This window comes from Mesocricetus auratus, unplaced genomic scaffold (genome assembly GCF_017639785.1).
Source record: "Mesocricetus auratus isolate SY011 unplaced genomic scaffold, BCM_Maur_2.0 Super-Scaffold_100020, whole genome shotgun sequence".
NCBI classification, from domain to species: domain Eukaryota; kingdom Metazoa; phylum Chordata; class Mammalia; order Rodentia; family Cricetidae; genus Mesocricetus; species Mesocricetus auratus.
Genome location: NW_024429201.1, coordinates 28661099 through 28681795, shown reverse-complemented (window position 1 = coordinate 28681795; position 20697 = coordinate 28661099). Strand labels below are relative to the sequence as shown.

At 35.6% G+C, this 20697-nt stretch overlaps 1 protein-coding gene across 10 annotated transcripts in view; it reads right to left on the bottom strand.

Moving 5' to 3' along the window:
• The window catches only part of Xrcc4 (X-ray repair cross complementing 4), a 186769-nt gene that overhangs the window by 41090 nt on the left and 124982 nt on the right, over window positions 1–20697 (bottom strand). For 2 of the 10 annotated variants that reach the window (XM_040729048.1, XM_021223431.2), the window contains exon 8: window positions 17233–17237. The exons of 2 other annotated variants lie outside the window; for them this stretch is intronic. In XM_040729048.1, the coding sequence (XP_040584982.1) occupies window positions 17233–17237 (5 nt within the window). Of the gene's footprint in view, window positions 1–224; window positions 473–13060; window positions 13128–17232; window positions 17238–20697 lie in introns of those variants that run through there. 6 more of the 10 variants (XM_013126689.3, XM_040729051.1, XM_040729045.1 and 3 more) reach the window with 4 other exon arrangements.

Below are 20697 nucleotides of genomic sequence, written 5' to 3'. Positions count from 1 at the left end.
TCAGCAGGCCAACACAAAGTTCCAAATGCTCATTTACATTTTAAATCTTAATTGTTAAATAAAATTACATTGAGCAAGAAAGAGGCTTATAATAAATCCCATTGTTATTCTTATTGTTTGTGACAATTGTGACTAATCCTGCCCAATTATCAAATATTGATTTAATTAAAAAGACCATGTTTTTCTGGCATTATATCTATGGTAAGCTGTAGAAAACTCTCTTTCCTTCTGAACAGAAATCAAAATTTTTTATCATCTAGTTCAGGAAATAAATAGCAGAACACATTTGATTTAATTGTGGGTTTATAAAAATTTTTAACACAAATACTTGGCCACAACCAAGTAAAAACAGATGAAGAAAGGAGCGAAGGAGAAGGGGAGAGAGAGGAAAAGGGTGTCCCAAGTGTGCAGTGCTTTGGGATGCCAGTTAGTCCAGAGTGAGAGACAAGTACTCCTTGGTAACTCGCAGAACCTGGAATTACAACATTGAGTTGATTTTGAGACTACAATAGCATTAAAAATATCATTTATATACAATATTTACATTTCATTACCATAAGGCAAACAATGTGAATGTCAAAAGCATATTTAAATATTTGCCTTTAAATTGTATTTCAGTTTGTGGGTGAAGAATACCATAAAATACTCCAAATTCTTCAGTAGAGAAAATTTAGTCAATCTTAATTTTTTTGAGGACATTTAGTATAAGTTGTAAATAATTTTAATGAGAAAATGCTCAGGGCCAGCATTTCATAAAACCCCACAAAACACTCCATTTGCAAAGATTTTAAATTCAAACCCATTTGGGAAGTATTGGTTCAATAAAGTTAACATGCTAGTGTGTGTTCTGAATCCCAGGCCTTCAGAGTTTCCCAAAAGTATGGGATGGAGGAACATGGCACTTGCCAGATCCATTTTTATCAGTTCAGGGAAAAAACTCTAAATGAGAGTGTACTCTACGAGAACTTATGGAAAGTGCACTGCTTTTTATAAAACTTGTGTTTTTCTTAATCCTTTTTTTGTATCTTTCTCAAAGAATGCTCATGAGTTCTTCACATTACAACACATAGAGAAAGAAATTGTGCATATCTATATTTACCTACCTACCTACCTACCTACCTACCTACCCACCCATCCACCCGATACACATATATTTGGAGATCAATAAATGCTCTTCCTGACACTAACTCAAGACCTAGTTGTTCCCAGTGAAGATCTTTCGCAAAAATCTTAACATACAGTGCCTACAAGTCAGCTGTCACAAAGAAAGGCACCTAAAACAAATCACAATGACTGGGTAGGTAAGTTGGGAAAGTAATTAGATGAGCATAGATTTATTTATTTAGGATGTGTTTGTGTACATTGTGTGCACACGTATCATGTACATGTGTGGATGTCCGAGGACCATTTGCAGGAGTGAGTTTGTTGTTCTTTCCTTCCATCACGTCCGTACTGAGAATTGACCTCGGGTTGTCAGGTTTGGCATCAAGCACCTTAACCCACCCAGACATTTAACTGGCCCAGTAAGCAGAGATTAGTTTTTTATGAATAGGGTTGTTTGTCTTAGTCTAGGAAATGGATATGTCATTGTGACAGCAGGAGAGGGGATGTCTAGGGCTCAACATCCCACCCTGATAATTCAACAACTACTTTATATATGATAACTTTTTGCCCATTTTAACTGTGCCACTCCATTAATAAACCTAGATATGGGAAAAATTGTAATTTTCCTAGGAAAACATCTTTACATTTTATTGCTTTAGCCTTTCTAGCTCCAAATGAAGAAAAAATATAAAAGAGAAATAGCCAAGTATCAATAAGTAAAGCAGCCACTAAAAAGTCTACAAATGGGCTGCTGATATGGCTTAGTTGGAAAAGGTCCTTGTTACCAAGCCTGACAACCTGAGTTCCATTTATGGAAGCCACAGGATAGAAGGAGAGAACCAGGTTTTCTTTTTTCTTTTTTTTAATTTAAATTAGAAATAAGCTTGTTTTACATGTCAATTCCATTTACCTCTCCCTCCCCTCCTCCCTGTGCCCCTACCAGACATCTTATCCCATCTACTTTCTGCTCTCCAGGGAGGATGAGCCCTTCCATGGGGAATCTTCAAAGTCGGTCATATCATTTGGAGCAGGGCCTAGGCCCTGCCCCAGGTGTCTATATGGAGTGGATTCCCAAAGTTCATTCATATACTAGGGATAAATACTGATATATTACCAGAGGCCCCATAGATTACCCAGGCATCCTAACTGACACCCACGTAGGGGGTCTGGATCGGTCCTATGCTGGGAGAATCACTTTTTCAAGTTAGCCTCTGTCCTCAGTCTTGGCACATATGTATGTGTGAATATATTAATAACTGCCTTATATTAGTAATTGCTTCACCCAACATTTTTACTTATTAATACATGTGTATGTGTGTCTGTATGCATGTATGCCACACGTGTGCTCCAAAAAGCCAGAATAGGGCTTCAGATCCCCTGGAACTGAGTCCCTGATGGTTGTGAGCTATGTGACAAGGGTGAAGTGCTGAGCTTGGGTCCTCTGGAAGAGTTGTAAGTGCTCTTAAGCACTGAACTACCTGTACAGCTCCTTAATAATCTCATTTATGAATGATAATTCAGATGGGAATAGATGATAAGCAAATTCAAAATAACATGTGTTAAAAACCAAGGCGCACAACCAAAGTTCTCACATTCTGGATCTTAAGACTTGACCTCACCAATGTGTCCTCACATACTTTTATTGTTTTTGAGTATATCATCCTCCCTCAAGAACATACATAAATTGTGTATCGGTTTGTGGTTTACTTACATAGATGTTTAAAGAGTTTAAAAGTTCCCAGCAGAATTCATCTTATTTTCCAAATTTGTTTATATTTACCTAGGAATAAATCTATCTAAAGTGAATAAAATATAAACTCAATAAATGAATAGTTTTTATGGACATATATTTCCCCTTTATAGTTGATCATTTTACTGTAGAAGAATGAATTTATTTTATCTGCTAACATTCATTAGGAGTGGTAATTTGGTAGCAATTTATTATTACCTGTGATATGATTATTAATAAAAGGATAAAGTTTTATAGAAAAGTGTGGAGAACTTAAGACTTTTTGTACTAATTTAGAGAAATCCTAAGCTCTCTCAATTGATTAATTATAAGAAATCTCAATGAAAAAATTCCATTAATCTAAGTAATAAAGTGAACCCAACTATTTTGATATTTTTCAGATAAGAAACTTCCAAATTGAGCTTTAATAAAATGCTTTACAAAGCAGCCAAATAATATACATAGAATGTTAGCACATAATCTTTATAAAAATATATGATATAGAATATAAACAAGGTACTTAGATGTAGTACTAATAAAACACATACAGTATAATATATAAAGAAGATACCTTTGTATATAATTCTCTACAACTTATATGAAACTCATTTTTTTAATTTTCTGTTATGACAATATAATTAAAATGTTAGGTATGGAACTAAAATATTGAGTTATACAATTAATACATGAGTAAGATGTACAGTTCAGTACAGTTTACTTCTGAGATGTAAAGAAGTCTTCAGATTATCCTAAAAAGAAAAAGCTGAACAAATTGAAAGACAGCTTTTATTGAACCAATGAAATAAGTGAACTACTAGAACTATTGTATGGAAGAGAACACATCAAGAGGATTTTATGATTACATTCTTAGATGTCTACCTGAATTTCTTGTCTGTATAATTTATAACATGAATAAAGCATACTGTTCTGAGTTATAAAATGTTACGTAAATTGCCAAGTTGGAAGAGGCAAACTTCAACATCAATATAATATAACTTGTCCTTATTTTTCCTCTTTCACCTAGAATTTGTAGAGTACAACATAGAGAGCTGTGCTATCCTTTTGTATGTGTCTAGGATCTTGGTTATGCACTGTCTACAAAGCACTAAAGACAGTCTGTGGGTTGCCAATTTAGCTGATGTGGTGGAGAGTACACCTAGCATGCAGAAAAGTCCCCAGTTCCATCCCCTGTACAATACACACTGGGTGTGGAGGTACACACTTGCAACCCCAGCATTTAGGAGGCATTGGCAGGAGGATTAGATGTCCTGCTCATCCTTGGCTACACAGTGAGTTTGAGGCTAGTCTAGGGTACATGATATTTTAACTCCAAAAAAATTATATGCATGTGCATTCATATTTACATATATGTATATCTACATATATAAGCTCAAGCCAAAGATACTGCATTGAACAAAATGTCTCCTTTTTTCCATTCTACCCCTGAAAATTTATAAATGGTAGCAAATACTAATCACACTCCAAGATCTTTCCAGCCAACATTCATCCTTTTCCAGCCTCCTATCTACCTAAGCGCCTACATTGACTAGACCTATGTGAAAATGTGGACCTAGCAAGGGCAGGAGAATGTGTAAACGTGTCACGAAACATCTGTGACATTATATCTTGGCAGTGTGCCTGACGAATGCTAGGTGTGTCTCACTCTGGCGCGGGCTGATCTAGAATATTGAGGGTCGGTGCATGCATTGGAGCAGTCCTTTACTTCTGGTTACATCTCTTTACAACTGGTGACTGAGGCCAGTAGTACTCAACTTTTCAGAACCACATCTAGGATAAAACAGTTATATGAGTACAGAATATCATAATAATGTCACCATCTGAAAATTTAATCTCGACCTCTAAAGCAGGAAAACTATTATCAACTATTCTTCCATAATCAATATCTTCTTGGTTCATTGCACCAACACCACTGAGAAGAAAATGATGCCATGCAAAGCTAATTTTGATGGCAATGATATGTATTTAATAACTGGTATCTCCTCATTTGTTTTCAGTGTAGAATAATACTACCATCAGGCAAGTTTTTCTTCTAGGAGAATGCTTTTGTCACAGCATATATTCTTGAGCAAGTGACTTACTTTTCAGGATCAGTTTCTTTGTGTGTTTGGTGCAGGTAAGATTAAGTTGTAAGCTTATTATATGAATTGAAGAGTTTGTTTGTTATCATGATAGAAATACAGTAGGTGCTAACTAAATAGTGACTGTACTTATTGCTATCATATTTTTAGGACAAATATGGCGAGTTGTTGTGTTTCATAAACTGTACACCTTGGCTGGGCATTATGGCACACACCTTTAAACCCAGCAATCAGGAGGCAGAGGAAGGGAGATCTCTGAGTTTGAGACCACCCTGGTCTACAGAGCAAATTCCAGGACAGACAAGGCTACATAGAGAAACCCTGTCTTGAAACACCAAAAAAACATGAGTAAGTAAAAACACAATTGTAAATCTTGGACAGTAACATCAGAAAGCCACTCAGCAAGGGGAGACTACTGATAATGGCTTTGGTGATAGAAGGTGACAAACAATCAGACAGATACTCAAATCTGTAAGCCAAAAAAGTCAGCAGGAAGCCTGACAGGGAGCTTCCTTCAGAGATTCTCTGCCATAAAGTTGATGGGTTGAGAAAGGATACTGAAATGCATGTAGATGGACCAATTCCTAGTCCGTTGGTCCCAAGAGAGTCACTTAGATTTCGGCCAGAGTTTCACCAAATTATTCCATCTCCCAAACCTCACTCAGCTATGGATATTATCTTACTAACCAGGAATTAGGTGCTGGATGGTCTAACTTTCCTAAATGAACCCATGCCAAGGGGCATGGACATCTTAGACTAATGTCAAATGAACTTTGGAAACTAAATAACAAGCTCCTGTGAAACGTTATGTTTTGAACTTCAGCTGCCACATTGCAGGAGGGTGGAGTGACAATGGAGGGGGGGGGTTACCGACCATGCCTCCACCCCTATGAATAAACTCCAGAGGAAATACCAGTGGGAACAGGAAAAAATTATGCCACTCAGATTTGTAAGAACAGTTTCGTGGTTTGCAACTTAATTTATTACTTTTAATTTATCAAGGCTATTGCAAGGAAACCAACACCTCTCCCTTTGATTGATATTAATTTGTTGCACAACTCTGCACTACAGCAATTTTATCTTTTTGTCTGTGTATTTTCCAAAATTACAACCAAATCAGAATTGTTCTGGAAAGAGACTTACTTTCAATTTCTTTGTTTATCCAACACTGTAAATCATGAAAAACAGGACAGAGAGAGTCCAAAAACAGTAAAATGACCCATTAAAAAATTTTTTTTACATAAGTCATGGCTTGCTCAGTTACTCTACCTACTGGCATTGTTATGTCAGAGTCTACCTGTAAATTTCTGAGATTTATGTCATAAGAAAGCATATTTGTTTTTAGGATCTAATTACTGAACGTACTGTTTCTAAACCTAAGATGATTTTTACATATAAAAAATTCTTCACTTGATTTCAAGGGCGAACAAGCAACAGCCCTGGTAGTGACATTACCAGACTGTAGCACACATGAACTCATAGCATCTCAGACTAGATGTGCAAGATCTGCATACAGTCAAGCCATCCAAAATACCTTCATGGAGTCATGAATCCTACTCCTAGGTAAGAAGCTGTTGCCAACTGATGGCTGCCTGGAGAGGGAAAGTCCAGTTTATTCTGGGCTACAGCCTCTGAGAGGTTGCCTATGCTCTGTGGATGGTCCCATATCCATATACACAAGGGCTAGTGGATCCAGAGCAAACAGTACACAAAATTAGGTAGGAAAAGTAGTAATAAGGATAGGGGAGGAGTTGAAGGGAAAGGTTCTGGAGGTAGATTTGAACAGAACACATATGCATAAATAAAATCCTAAACAATAAAACTATTAAAATTAGATCTTAAAAAATCAGGAAAGACAATGTGAATTCAATACATTTTAACATGAAAAAAATTAAATCTGAATCTCCTACATGTACTGCCTGGAGGGACAACTTAGGTAAATTAAATTGTTAGCACTTTCAGGTACTGTGTTGTCTATGACACACGACTGAATGTGTCATTAAAATTATCAGTGAAGAATGGAAAAATAGTCTCTGAATTAGGAGTGTATTATGAAAAAGTTCATTGCATATTATTAATCAGGAATTAGATTTCCCTTTTTACCACAATAACTAAATATCAAATAAAATGACCTAAAAGTACCCCTTTTTCAAAGCTCTTTTATGGATAACTGTATTATTTCTGTCTTAAACATGTCACTATGTGTCTAAACTTCCCTGCATTATGGATTATATAGACTTTGAAGGGGGAGTGGAGTTCTGCAAGGGCCTTATGGGAATGATTGATGGTTCTTAGCTTCTTTACTTTCCTACATTTGAAACCTATCATCTCACTATTTCTTCTGTTCTTCAAATGAAAGTGAATAGCACTTTTCATCTCTCAATATTAAAATAAAAAAGAAGCATGGGAAAGACCTGACTTTTACTAGAAAAAAGAAGAAGCAATGACCTAAGATCCTCAAGTAGGGGACAGAGAGCTTCAAGAATTAATTCCTGTCTGCGAAGGAGGGTGGACCCATGGAACATGTATCTCATGTCTTCCTTTCAGATGACAAAGTGTAGGCAAATATGAATGCTTGGGTCAAGTTAGTTCACATTCAAATGACAAATCTGAATGGATTTATCCATTTAGTTTAATGAATAGTGAAATAAATACACTATGAAACACTGATCCAATAAATCAGAAACTGAGTCACACAGCAGTCTTCAGACACATTTTAATGCCCTAATTTGTACTGATTTTTCTAAATAGAGAAATTTTGGTAACTACCATTACAAAAATAATTAATATTTGATAAAGGAAATATTGAGAAATTATGATGGATACTCCAAATAGGCAGATACATAAGTGGAAGACGTGAGAATTATGAAGAGCCAATATGCAATTGGCAGGCTAGAAAAAGCACAGAAAAATCAAAGACTCTAGGTCTAGCCTCAGTATGGTAAAAGGCTGCTCACTCGGTTATCAGATCCTCATATAAAGTGAGCAGAATAAACTATTCAGTGTTCTCTGTAGCTTGCAGTATTCAGCTGGACAATTTTCCTAATTTTAGCAGGTTACAGTTTAGATGTGACAAATGATAAGCTGGAAAATTAAGTCAGTGTCTGTTTTGTTACAAGAGGCAGATTCCCTGATGGAAAGAGCCAATGGTGTTTGTGGTTTTTTTTTTAATGTGTCAGCTACAAGAAAAACAGAAAGACACAAATGCTACTGAACATTTGTGACAGATGTATTCCATTCTGAGTTCAGTAGACAGTAGGAGACGTTGGAGAAGTTTTCTGGAGAATGGAGTACTTATCCTGTAGTGTGAGGGGGTACATGGGCCAGTGTTACACAGATGTGAAAGGCAGGATGACATCTCAAAACAGGCATAATCATCAACTTCGGAGGAACTTGGTGCAGTATAGTGCTTTGGATGATGAACGTTTAAAAAGCGGCTGGTGAAGACACTCAAGAGGGAGGCAAATTCAAATGCACAAAGCTACCCAAGAGGATGAAATTGTGAGTGAAGGTTATAGAAAATTAAAGAATGAGGAGCAGTGGCTTATTGAGTAAGTGTTTGTGCCCAGAACTGATAGGCTGGGTTTGATCCCCAGGATCCAAATGATGAGAGAAGAAAACTGAGTCTCTCAAGTTGGTCTCTGATACACACATGCATACTGTGGCATGTGCGCACCCACATCCATTCATGCTCACATACTATAATGATTTAATCTAAAAAGAGAAAAGTAAAGAGTAAATATACTCTCTAAAGAAAACAGTTGGAATAGTTAATTGCCAATGTATATGGCCCAATCTTCTAATTTTAAGAGAAGTCAGAAGTCTCTACCTTTTAAGTTAAAATGGCAATGCCAACTTTTAAAGAAAACACAAGCAATTGAGGCCAACTGCAGATGTGAAATGAATTCTGCTAACTGTCTGCCACTTGGAAACTTCAGAGTTACAGTCAAACAAAGTCAAGCTTACAAAAGGCTCTGTGTTTAGGCTAGGGTGTTTAAACTTTCTTAAAAACCATGGGACTCATGAAGAGACTGGAAGTAACATTCCAGACAACTTTCTCTGGCTGCAGTTCTGAAAGTATGGAAAGGAGCTACATAAGAAGGACTCCCACAAAGCAGTGATGAACATGGGAAGACACCAGTTTGAAAGAACTTAAACAAGGCATAAGGTTAATTTTTGATATAATGTAAACTTGAAAGCTGGTCTCATACCTTGATTGATAATTTTATATCTACCCCAGTGATTCTATGTCTTCTGCCATATATATATATGTTTATATATATATGAATGTATGCATTTGTTTATTTTAAGCCAGGGTTTTATTATATAGCCCAGGGTGGCTCAGGACTTGTGATTACAGAGGTACACTTCTGATCTAAGCCAAAGATGTCTTTTTAAAGAGATGATACATTGCATAATGTATATGGTTCCTGGATGATTCTTTGCAAACACAAAAACTCACCAAGTACAGATTATTTTAGAGGTATGAAAATAATGTTTAAATCATGATGACAGAGTCATTGGAATGCTGAACAAGGCCCCTCAATCTGTGCTTCATTATGGTAATTTTCTATGCAATTTACAACTAATAAAAAGATGGACATATTACAACGGCTAGAATGATGTTGCTCTCCCAAATTCATGTTTAAAATTTCCATTTGGGTGCAGAAAGATGTGAAGCCTTGTGAGGAAGTGCTTAGATCAGTAGAGGCCTGCTTTTATGAACAGATTGGTGTCTATTGAAAAAGCAGGAAAGTATTTCTCTAGAACTCTTTTCATTTTTAGGTCTCTTGCCATGCAAGGGTACAGCTTGGGGTTACTACTGCTGTGATGACCAGGGCATCTTGGGCAGTAAAGGAGCTCATGCATGCATCTTCACTGTTCATCATTAAAGAAAAGTCAGGGAAGAAACCCAAAGGCAGGAGCTGATGCAGAGACATGGAGGAGCACTGCTTATTGGCTTGCTCTTCATGGCATGCTCGGCCTACTTTCTTATAGAACCAAAGACCACTTGACCCAGGGACAGAAACAATCACAATGGACTGAGCCCTCCCACATTAATCACTAATTAAGAAAATGTCCCACAGGCTTGCAAACAACACAATTTTACAGAGGCATTTTCTCAATTGAGATTCTGTCCTTCCTGATGATTGTATTAAGTTGACCCAAAACTAGTCAGCATACCAAGTGTCAATGTAGCAAGAATGCCCTCACTGGACACTGAATCTTGGATTGCACTTTGATCATGGACTTCATAATCAGAGAACTGTGAGAAATCATTATCTATAACATGTAAATTACCCACTACGTTGCATTTTGGTGTAGCCCTTGACTAAGACAGATAGCATACCATATGTAGCAAGGGAATAGAAAGTAGTATTTCACTCTGGTCACACCTTGCAATGCTATGACTAAAAGTCAGTCACTTTAAAAGTTTTCTGGATCATCTGCACTGTGGTTAAATGGCATATTTAGAGGAAGCAAAGACAGCAGCTTTCCCTTGGATAACTACATTTTCTTTTAGTTCAATGAGTAATGGCCAGACAACAGTAAATCAAATGGAAAGTGAAGTCATTAGGTGGGGCGAGGTGATGTCAAACCTCTGAGTGTTTTTTCTCTTAACCTTTCAGTTTGGAGCTTGATTCTATTTGCCCAACTGGCACAAGAAAAGATTATAAAAGAGCATTTCTTAAATAACTTTGTGGATAATAAAATCAATTCCTACAGCATGCTTTTAAAAAAGGTGAAAATGCCCTATTTTTTAAGTAAAATGCTAAGGTTTCATAAGATAATTGAAAAAATTTTATTTGTTGTAAAGTTCCTATACCATGAAATTATATTTACATAATAGTAAAGAAAATTATTAATTATCACAAATGGAAATAAGTTTCATAATTGTATGTTTATAATAAAACAGCAAAGCAATCATTTATTCCAACTCTACACAAAGTCAATATCACTCAAGTACAGTGGTAACAAACTCTAGCCAATGCCTTCTAATGATCTTTGTTTTTAAAAGGACATAGGAACATGAAAGTTGTAAAAGTATACTACAATTAGATAAGGCCTGAATTCCAGTTAAATGAGATAACATCTAACACCAAAGTTTTCTGGCCTTTACCTTAAAGTTACCACCTTTAATCACAACTTACTGTCAAGAATAGCTCTAATGAACTCATTCAACTACAGCTATGAAATGCAATTCAACCATATGCACAGAATGCAGAGAGAGAGATCTGTTTATTTTTGGTGACAAGAACTAATGACTACCACAATTGCCCATATAATTGGCCTATTTTATTTCACATATCTTTGTTTTCTTTATTTGGCAAGAGTATTGAGTCAGAATCCATTGCTATAGTTTCTCCCGACTATCTATCTATCTATCTATCTATCTATCTATACATATATTTTGCGATTCACTCAATATTCATGAAGAGCTTAGTTTATAGTGTGACCTTAGTTAAGTCAGCTAGGTGTAGTAGGTATCCTCTATACCCTGTGCTTGGAAGCTTGAGCCAAGAGGACTATTGAAAGTTTGAGGCCAGCCTAGGCTACATAGAGTGAGGTTCAAACTCAACACAAACAAACCAACAATCAAACAAATAAAATCTACCTAGGCTCTTTCTTTCCAAACTCCATTTAAGCTATCTGTTACTATACATCTAAATCTAGTTCTGAGACAGAAAATAAAGTAGTTCAAATATGCCAAGAAACTAGAAAGGAACCACATAGGTATTAACTCCAGGATATAGCACAATACACATCCAAGCTCTGGCTGATTTGATTATTCCACAGATGTTTTTAGCCATTAAAGGACGAAGGATGGAGCTTTGGTACTAGTTATTCTCTCTGCTTTTCTTGTACTGGCTGTTTATGCTCAACTAAGGAATCACTCACGTGTTGTTGGAGAGGAGAACACTCAGCCGAGATGTCTGTTCTCACTTACTTTAAGAATATTTCCTATGAATCTTGAATGCCTGGGGCTACTAAATCTTTTGTTTTAGATTTCTTTTCTACCCCCAAAATCCAGGTACATATATACTAAGATCTCTCTCTTCATAATTGGTAAGTCTTTGCTGTTTCTTTTTTAGCTTAACCTAATTAAAACAGATCAATTTTTGTTTTCTGACAGTTGATGGGTAATCTTCATTGTCCATTTAACTACATCTGGAAATAAATAAAACCCAAGCAGCTGGACACATTATGAGGAATTTTTTGAGATGATCATTTGAAGTGGGAAGACCCACCCTAATTTGAGCCCCAAGCCTTGGTGGTAGCCCAAGAAATGGAAGAACGTGTCTTTTGCTTTTTGACTGTGTGCCCTTACTATCACTGGCAAGTTCATCTATCCAATTGCTGAGCCACTCCTTTTTGGTATTATATTGTACTTTTTTGGGATTCCAATGTAGAGTGAAAACTCTCTTATCCTAGATGATTCCAGCTCCAGACAGGGTCTGCTGAGACCTACAGCCTTACCCTCTGAACAAATACTGGATTCTTGGCCTTTTCATGAGATAAGAGTTATTGTTGGGCTAGCTGGACCACCACCTCTAAGCTTCATTAATAAATCCCCCTGTAATATATACATATGCATTCTATTAGTTCTGTTCCTTTAGAGAACCCTGACTAAGACACAAGAAATGTATTTCTATGTATTTAAGCATATCATTTAAACAACAGGAATACCGCTGATTCCCCTTCTTTCCCATTGTGACCCTGGGAGCAAGCAACACCTGACAACTTACTGCTAAGACAATTTGGGTTCTAGGAATTCCTTAAAACATTACCTAACACCAGAGGTTACTAATGTCTTTTACTAGACTGCTGATAGACTTTGTTATCTTCACTCCCAAATTTCTAAGAATATATATATATATATATATATATATATTCTTTATGTCAGTGTCTTGATAATTTGAGTGAAGCTGAATTTAAAAGCAATGGAGTAATAGAATAAGTGTTTGCCAGAAGAAGTTTCAAGAAATCATAACATTCAGGATGTGGCATGGTTACTGTATACCCCATAGTCATAACTACAGTTTGTTAATTACTTTACATCACTAGTTGCTGCAAGACAACACATGACAAAGACAACTTAAGGAAGGGAAGTTGAACTTTAGCTTACAGGTTGAGGGAATAGTTGTAGTGGGGAAGGTATGGCAACAGTCTTCAGGCAGCTAGTCAAACTGTATCTGTAACCAGGAGACAGTGACAGATAAGTGTTGGCATTCAGCTTATCTTCCCCTTTTTGACTCCAGCTCAGCAACACCACTCAAGGAATGTTACCACTCAAACATCGGGGGAGTGTTCTCACTTCACTTAACCTTTGGGAAACATACTGACATGGACAACCAGAAGTGTGTTTCCATGGTGATTCTAAAACCAGCTGTTAATGCAGATAAAGCACTACATAGCATGAGAAAAGTCAAATGTGCAATTTGGTGCAGAAAGGAGTGTGAGTTTAGAGTTGTAGGCAGACTGAAAATAGAAAAAGCTGATGTGATTCTCAGAGATTAGTGGTATTAAAGAGAAACCTGAAGATGTGTGCTGGGACAATAAGAAAGGTACCTCACAGGTAAGATCCCACTCATCAAAAGAGGCATCAGCTTTAAAAAATAAAAACCCATCTGAAAGAAGAGTGACTGAGCCCAGAGGCTTCCTGTTTGAAAACAAACACCACAACAGTTGTGGAACAGGAGACCAGACATCTTAAGTTGGAACCATAACTAGGAGGTGTTGTTGGGATGCCATCCATTTTGTAGGCACTGAAAATGAAAGGCAAAGTCACAACGGCTTACACCACAGTGGCCCAAAGCTGCTGAGGACAGGTAGCATTTTGCTGGGTCAGATTTCCTTAACATGGGCTCTGAGACGCTGTGATGTGAATCTCTGAAGCGTCAGTGTGAGTTCTGTTAGAGAAGCCAGCATTTTGGAGGAGTTACTAGGACAATTAGGTATGACATACCTGCCTAGGAAAGCTGCAGGCATGAAATGTATCTGACCCAAGAAGCGAGGTTACAGGCACTAGAGCTAGTGAGATGGGGCACCACGCTCCATAAGACACATGATGCCAACGTTTGGTGTTTGCCTTGCTGCCGTTCATTCATAATCACATTCACATTTATATTCTTTCATTTAAATTCTTATTGGATTTCTACTACTGTATCTTCTTTTCATCACTGCTAATCAGTAGTTTTTCTCCAGCTAATGTATTGTTTAGGGATGTAGGTATAAAAGTTGTTCAAATGATTGAGACCTATCAGACAAAATAAGATCTTTTACTTGAATCTCAGAAAGATGAGCACATATCCTTATTATAGTTATTTTAAAATACATCCAAATATGTCAGTGCTATTCAATATGAACTCATGCATTATCGTGGGGGTATGTAAGTAGCGGTTGTTCCCAGAGGGAATTATAAACATTAAAATATATTTTAAAATACCATTCAAGCTCTATTAAAGTACACTACCTTCAGATTTCATTAAAATATAAATTAAAACATATTTACTTATAAAAGTAATTTCCTAGGCATGCTTTGAAAGGCTACAATACTGTGGTTAATACTGCATACAATTTAAAATAAATGAATACTTTGTCATTCGTGAACACTTAAAATGTTAAAAAAAATCTCCAGGCATTCTATTTAAAATTATAATCGTGATGTTATTGGCAAATGGGTAATAGTACATATGACAAATCTTACTTTGGAGTTGTAAGCACAATTAATAAATCATCACTGAAAGCAACTGGACCATTGTCAGTGTGCTCTGGAACAAGGCCAGCAGGCCATTAATCAAAGCATGGAACAGGGAAAGTGAGAGGCACAGCCTCAGCAGCTAGGAAAACACATTGGAAAGCTAATAAAAACTACCTTGTTTGAAAACTGCCACAGTGTTTACTTTTGCAAGTAACATAAACATTATCATAAAATTAAAGTTGTATAATAAAAGAAGCTTGTTTTGATAACCTAGGAAAATATATACTAATTCAAATGTATGTTCCCAAGTTTAAAATTCAGACATGCCAACTTTAAGAATTAGATATTTCTGTATCACATTCTCCATAAAATGAATATATATGTAAATATTTCAAATAATTTGAGCTTCAACTTCAAAAAGTCATATATTATTAAAAACTTTAGTAATCAAATACTAACAGAGAGATAGGTAGAACATTTGGAATTGTCATAATCAATTTTCTTTCTCTGTGTTCATATATAATGGATATGTGTATTTATGTAGAGCAAATTTTATCAAAATTTTAAATATAACTTCAAACATGTTGCTTTCATCTAATATTATACTTAATTGATTAGTAAAGAAGTGAAAATATTTGCCGAGTTAACAGAAAAGATACATAGACAACTCTAATTTCTATAGGAAGTATAAGAAAAGGAATTATTCCAGGTCTAAACATTACATAATTACCTTTGCCATTCCTGGAGAAGAGGTACAAGATTTAGCCAGCAGACCTGGACAGGTAGCGGTTTAAAAAATGAAGTGCATCATGAACTTAGCTATGCTAGTATTTCTATTGTCACCAATCCTAAAGACACATAGCTGTTCAACTAACCCGATATGAACTCAAAGGGCTTGCAGTCATGGCTCCCTTCTGTTACTACAGTGGTTCGAAGCAAGCCATTGAACCTCACTGAAGTTCAACTTTATTCAGTTACTTTACAAATATTCATGAAAATGTAAGCCCAATTAACAGAGTTGCAATGAAAATTAAATATATTAAAGATGTTCAAAATAGTACTTGGCATATAGGAATGAAACCAAAATTAATATGGCAGTATAATTGTTGTGGAATATTCCTTTACCCTTCGTGAAGATGTGCCATGGTGATTGGTTTAGTGAAAAGCTAAGCAGTCAATGGCTAGGCAGAAGGCAATGGTGGGACTGGCAGAGTGCTGTGAGAAAGAAATGGGCTGTGGTCAGCCAGGTGCCTTAGAAACAGGATAGGAAGCACAGAGTAAAGTCACAGAGAACAACAATTAAAAATTATGGGTTAATTTCAGTTATTGGCACTAGTTAGGAACACGTCTAAGCTATGGCCGAGCTTTCAAAATTAATAAGTCTCTGTATCATTTTTTTGTATGCTGGCATTGCCCAAATTAATCTCATATAACACTAGCTACCAAAAAAGTCCTGGTAATAGATAAGTCTATCCTAAAACAGAACCAGAAAATTACTTAAAGAGCAAATAATCTAACTTATCTAGATCTGAGCTTTCTGATTAATGAAATGTGTACAGGTAAATAATTTAACACCTATATGAATCATTAATCCATCTATATAGGGTTTATTACTATAGTAAGAAATGAAAACATTAAAAATGATAAATTTAATAACTTCTACATCATTTAAAAAAGTGAAAATTTAGGTGGTAAGCTGGAGAAACAAGACATGAGGAATACTAAAGCAACAGGAAACAAATATTGCTTACTGAAAAGAGCTGAAGTTATAAATAGGTAATGATAAAATTCTATTAAGTATCTGAGAAAGTAAAATGGAGTGACATACTTGAAATATGGTGAAAGTGACTCAGGAAGATCAAATTAAGCCTGGGTAGCACATGTAGACACTTTCACAGTACACACACACACACACACACACACACACACACACACACACACACACAGGAACTTAAACATAGACACACACAAGTATGAATACACACAAATGAGGTCTTTAGTGGTTAAACACAAAAGGTTTAAGTAATTGCATAATATCTGTCTATTAAAATGATTTGGCTATAACCAAAATAGCAGATTATTAAAAGCACCAAGCAAACAATACTCATGAAGTCAAAACAGTTAAGAGCCTTTGAAGGAATTCTGACAAATAGGCCATAAGGCTAATAGGATTGTCTACCTGAGGTTCTAGTAATTCTAGTTTTGGGACTCTACCTGAGAAAATAACCAATTTATAAAAATTATACAACATAATATTTATGTATATATATATAATGCTTTTTCCAAAAATGCAAAAACACATACATTCCAATGGAAGATTGGTTAAGTAAATTTTTTTAAAAATGCAGAGTGGAATGTAAAATTATGTTGAAATAATTATTAACGTGAAGACTTTCCATGCATTTGTATTAAGAATAGGTTATGTCATAATGCTGAGGGCCTAGTTTTGTAAGCCCCATACAGAATGAGGGAGAGCAGAGAAGATACAGAGCTGCAACGGGATTCATGCTGCTCATCTCCAGTGGAAGAGATTGTGAGCTATCCAGATCTCATCCTTGCTGTCTGTACTTTCTGATGATTTTGGAATGAACATTTACCAATTCTGTAATTAGAAAACAAATAAAGTGAAACTCATTTCACTACAAACAAATGGATTGATAATAACATTTTCCCGTATGTTTCTAGCAACTACACCCTTCATCTGTAAAAATGATGTCTAACACTGATGGATGAGTGCGTGAAAGGCTTGGTACACAAGCATGCTGACCTGCAGAACACACGCAAATCCAGATGTGGAAGCATGGGTCTGTAGTTCATGGGCTCCTGCAGATGTATGGGAGACAGAGACAAAAGTATGCCCAGAAGCTTGCAGACCAGTTAGCTTGGCACACAGTGGAGAAGAATAGGCCCTGAGACTGTAGTTAGGTCTGCAGTGAGAACAATCACAGCCTTACTTCAGAGTGTAGCCTTTTATCATTCAATATGCACCTGAAATACAGCAGATTCTAGACATCTTTAATGGAATCCTTAAATGAGGATAACTCAGAACACATAGCTCAAACTCCTTTGGTTCAGATTGAGGAGCTACATCTGTTAAGTTTTAATAGTCTTTTTTATTATATGGGAAAATATGTTTGAGCTCTTTTTTTTTAAAGAAGACATCTACCACACAGAAAACTAAAATATTCCCATGAAATTCTGCTTGAAATACAGTAACCTACACATATTTTATTTGTAGCCTGCAGAAACAAAGACGGTCTCTAGAAGTTTCTAAAGGCTAAGGAAGAAGTTGTTTATACTTTGGCTTTGTGCTTTAATGGATTTGTCCAGCAACCACAAATGAGGTGGTGCTGAATGCTTCACATGTGTCCTATCACTCAGAAAATGACCTTGTTACTCCCAGCAAGGGCCATCAATGTGGTAAGCAAACAACTTCCTAAGCAGCATTGCACAGAGACTGTAAGGAGAACCCACAGAGTGTTCCTTATATTTCTTTAATGCCTAGCACCATATTATGTTTGCAATTTCTTCATCTTATAAAATCACTGATGTTTAAAAACACTAGTGTCTATATCCCAAATCAGTACTGAAGAGAATTCTATCCCTTGGGTTGGTAATATGTCCTGTGTGTCTCCATTTTGGACAGTGTAATGTAGATAAATTGTTTGATAATGCTGTGCTTAAGAAAAGAACTCTTCCAGGGAACTCTTACAGCTGATTAACACCTTCAGCAAAGTGACAGGCTACAAGATCAACTCAAGAAAATCAGTAGCCCTACTATATACAGATGATAAAAGGGCTGAGAAAAAAATCAAAGAAACATCACCCTTTACAATTGCCACAAACAACATAAAACACCAAAGTATGGAGGATTGAACCCAGAGCTTCAGGCATGCTACTTAAGCACTCATCAAAAAGAGAATTACAGTTCACTGTAGGAGATATTTCTACTGAATAACCTTATAAATAAACCATAGAAAGTATTTTATATAGTTTAGTAAACTTTACAAAAATATTATACCTCATTCATTCCAATAAACTGAGGAAATCTCATATAAACAAGTATATAGACTATAGTGAACCACTAGTATTGTATTATCAGTGAAATACTTTGAAATATTAAGAGTCCATTTGCTTGGGAAGCTATGATGGTATTAAATGAATAATGTTACATTGTTAATGAGAATTTCTTATAAAATTTGTTTCAGAAGCAGAATAAGACACAAAAGTTTTTTGTTTTTTTTAAAATAGGGTAATAATGAATATTTAGCCCTTTCCTCCTACCCCTACCCTCTTGGTCACATCTAATTCCATTGTATTATTGTTATTGTTGCTTTTTATTTAGTTTCCAGCTAAGAATGTAGGTTTTTTAATTTTGCAGAAGCTTCTTTTTCTCAAATAATTAGAAATGTAGTAAAAGTATTTAAATTTTTATGCACAGTATATTCAAAATAAAAAAACATTCTAAAGTACAAAAAAATCCCAAATTTATACATTAATATCTTACTTCAGTTGGATGATGAAAGAGGAATTATAAAGCATGGTGGGAGAGACTCAACCTCTGATTGACATGTGTTAAAGTAAACTGCCTTTAATCCTCAGAATCCTTATGTGTGTTTTTTTCAGCTCTACATACGAATAGCCTTGACAGATGGTCCTACAAGGATTGGCACACAACTCAGAAAAGATGATATGGTTTATGACAACTTTAAAAATGCTGAAAATATATGGGGAAACTGACACAATCATTTCAAATTATAATTTGAAATTTTTAGAAATGAAAGCACACTACTTTTATTTAAAAGCTTTATAAAAATAGTCATGATTTAGAGCAAAGATTCTTTCACCTGTCTACCATGCAAATATCACAAGCTTGCTTTAGCAATAATGTGCACCAAGGGAATGATAGTAATCTTAAAAGTTTACACTTAGTTAATAAATGCACTGGAACAATCTAAAATGCTATTCTATGACATAATCCAATACATTTCCTTCCTTGCTGCCTAAGATTTTCATCAGACAAAAAAATCAGTCCAAAGACGGTAAGAGATAGTGGTTAATTTTTTCTGTTTTTGACTCTCCTGCATCCTTAAGATTTCCCATTATGCCTGACACATAACTGATATCCATGAGCTACATTTTACTGGCTAGCTAAATGAAGGGGAGAATTCTCTTGAGATTTTGGATTGCCAGTAATTTATTCTTGGCAATAATCACCTGTATAAATAGTTTGATAATCCTAATATATTTTAGGAATAACTCTTTGTCACTCTGTAAAGAGCAGGAATGGAGCGCACACTGATTTTTTAGATATTATGTCTGGATACACATGCAATACACAATAGATCCTGTGCAATGGACAAATAGATCAAGCAAACTATAGAAATAAGGAATGAAAATCTGACTTAATCCCGTTTTTCTCTTTATGTTTTTTTGTTTTATTTAGGAGACAGGATCTCACTTTATAGCTAGTTGGCCTTGAACTAACTATATAACAAGGCTGGCATTAAACCTGCATAAACCACCATCTCCAGCCATAAGAGTATCAGTATTATAGACTAGGATCGCTGTTAGGTACATATGTAATCCTTATTTATGCTAGAAACTTTAAAAAATCCTGCTATAATCTTGCCAGACTCCTAAGACAAGGTTTATGGCTCCCTTCAGATTCTCATTGTTTACAGAACTCTAAAACATTTTTGTATCAGGATCACTTTACACCTTCAGAGTTTCGGGACATCTCAGGCGTGCTAGATCCACATTCTTATTAATGTATATTACAGACTGCATCTTGAAAATTAACACTAAAATATTCATTAATTATTTCAAGATTACACAAATCATGCTGACAACATGCATAGCATACACTTGTAAAGCTTTTTTAACTTTGGGATCAAGATAATTACAAAATTTCTCCCTTCCTTTTCCTTACTTCAAAACTATTCATGAACCCCTCCCTACGCTCCTTCAAATTCATGGACTATTTATCATTAACTGGAATAACATACTCTTTATGAAAAAATACATATTTTCTGAACAAACAAACAGTTTGTGACAACATT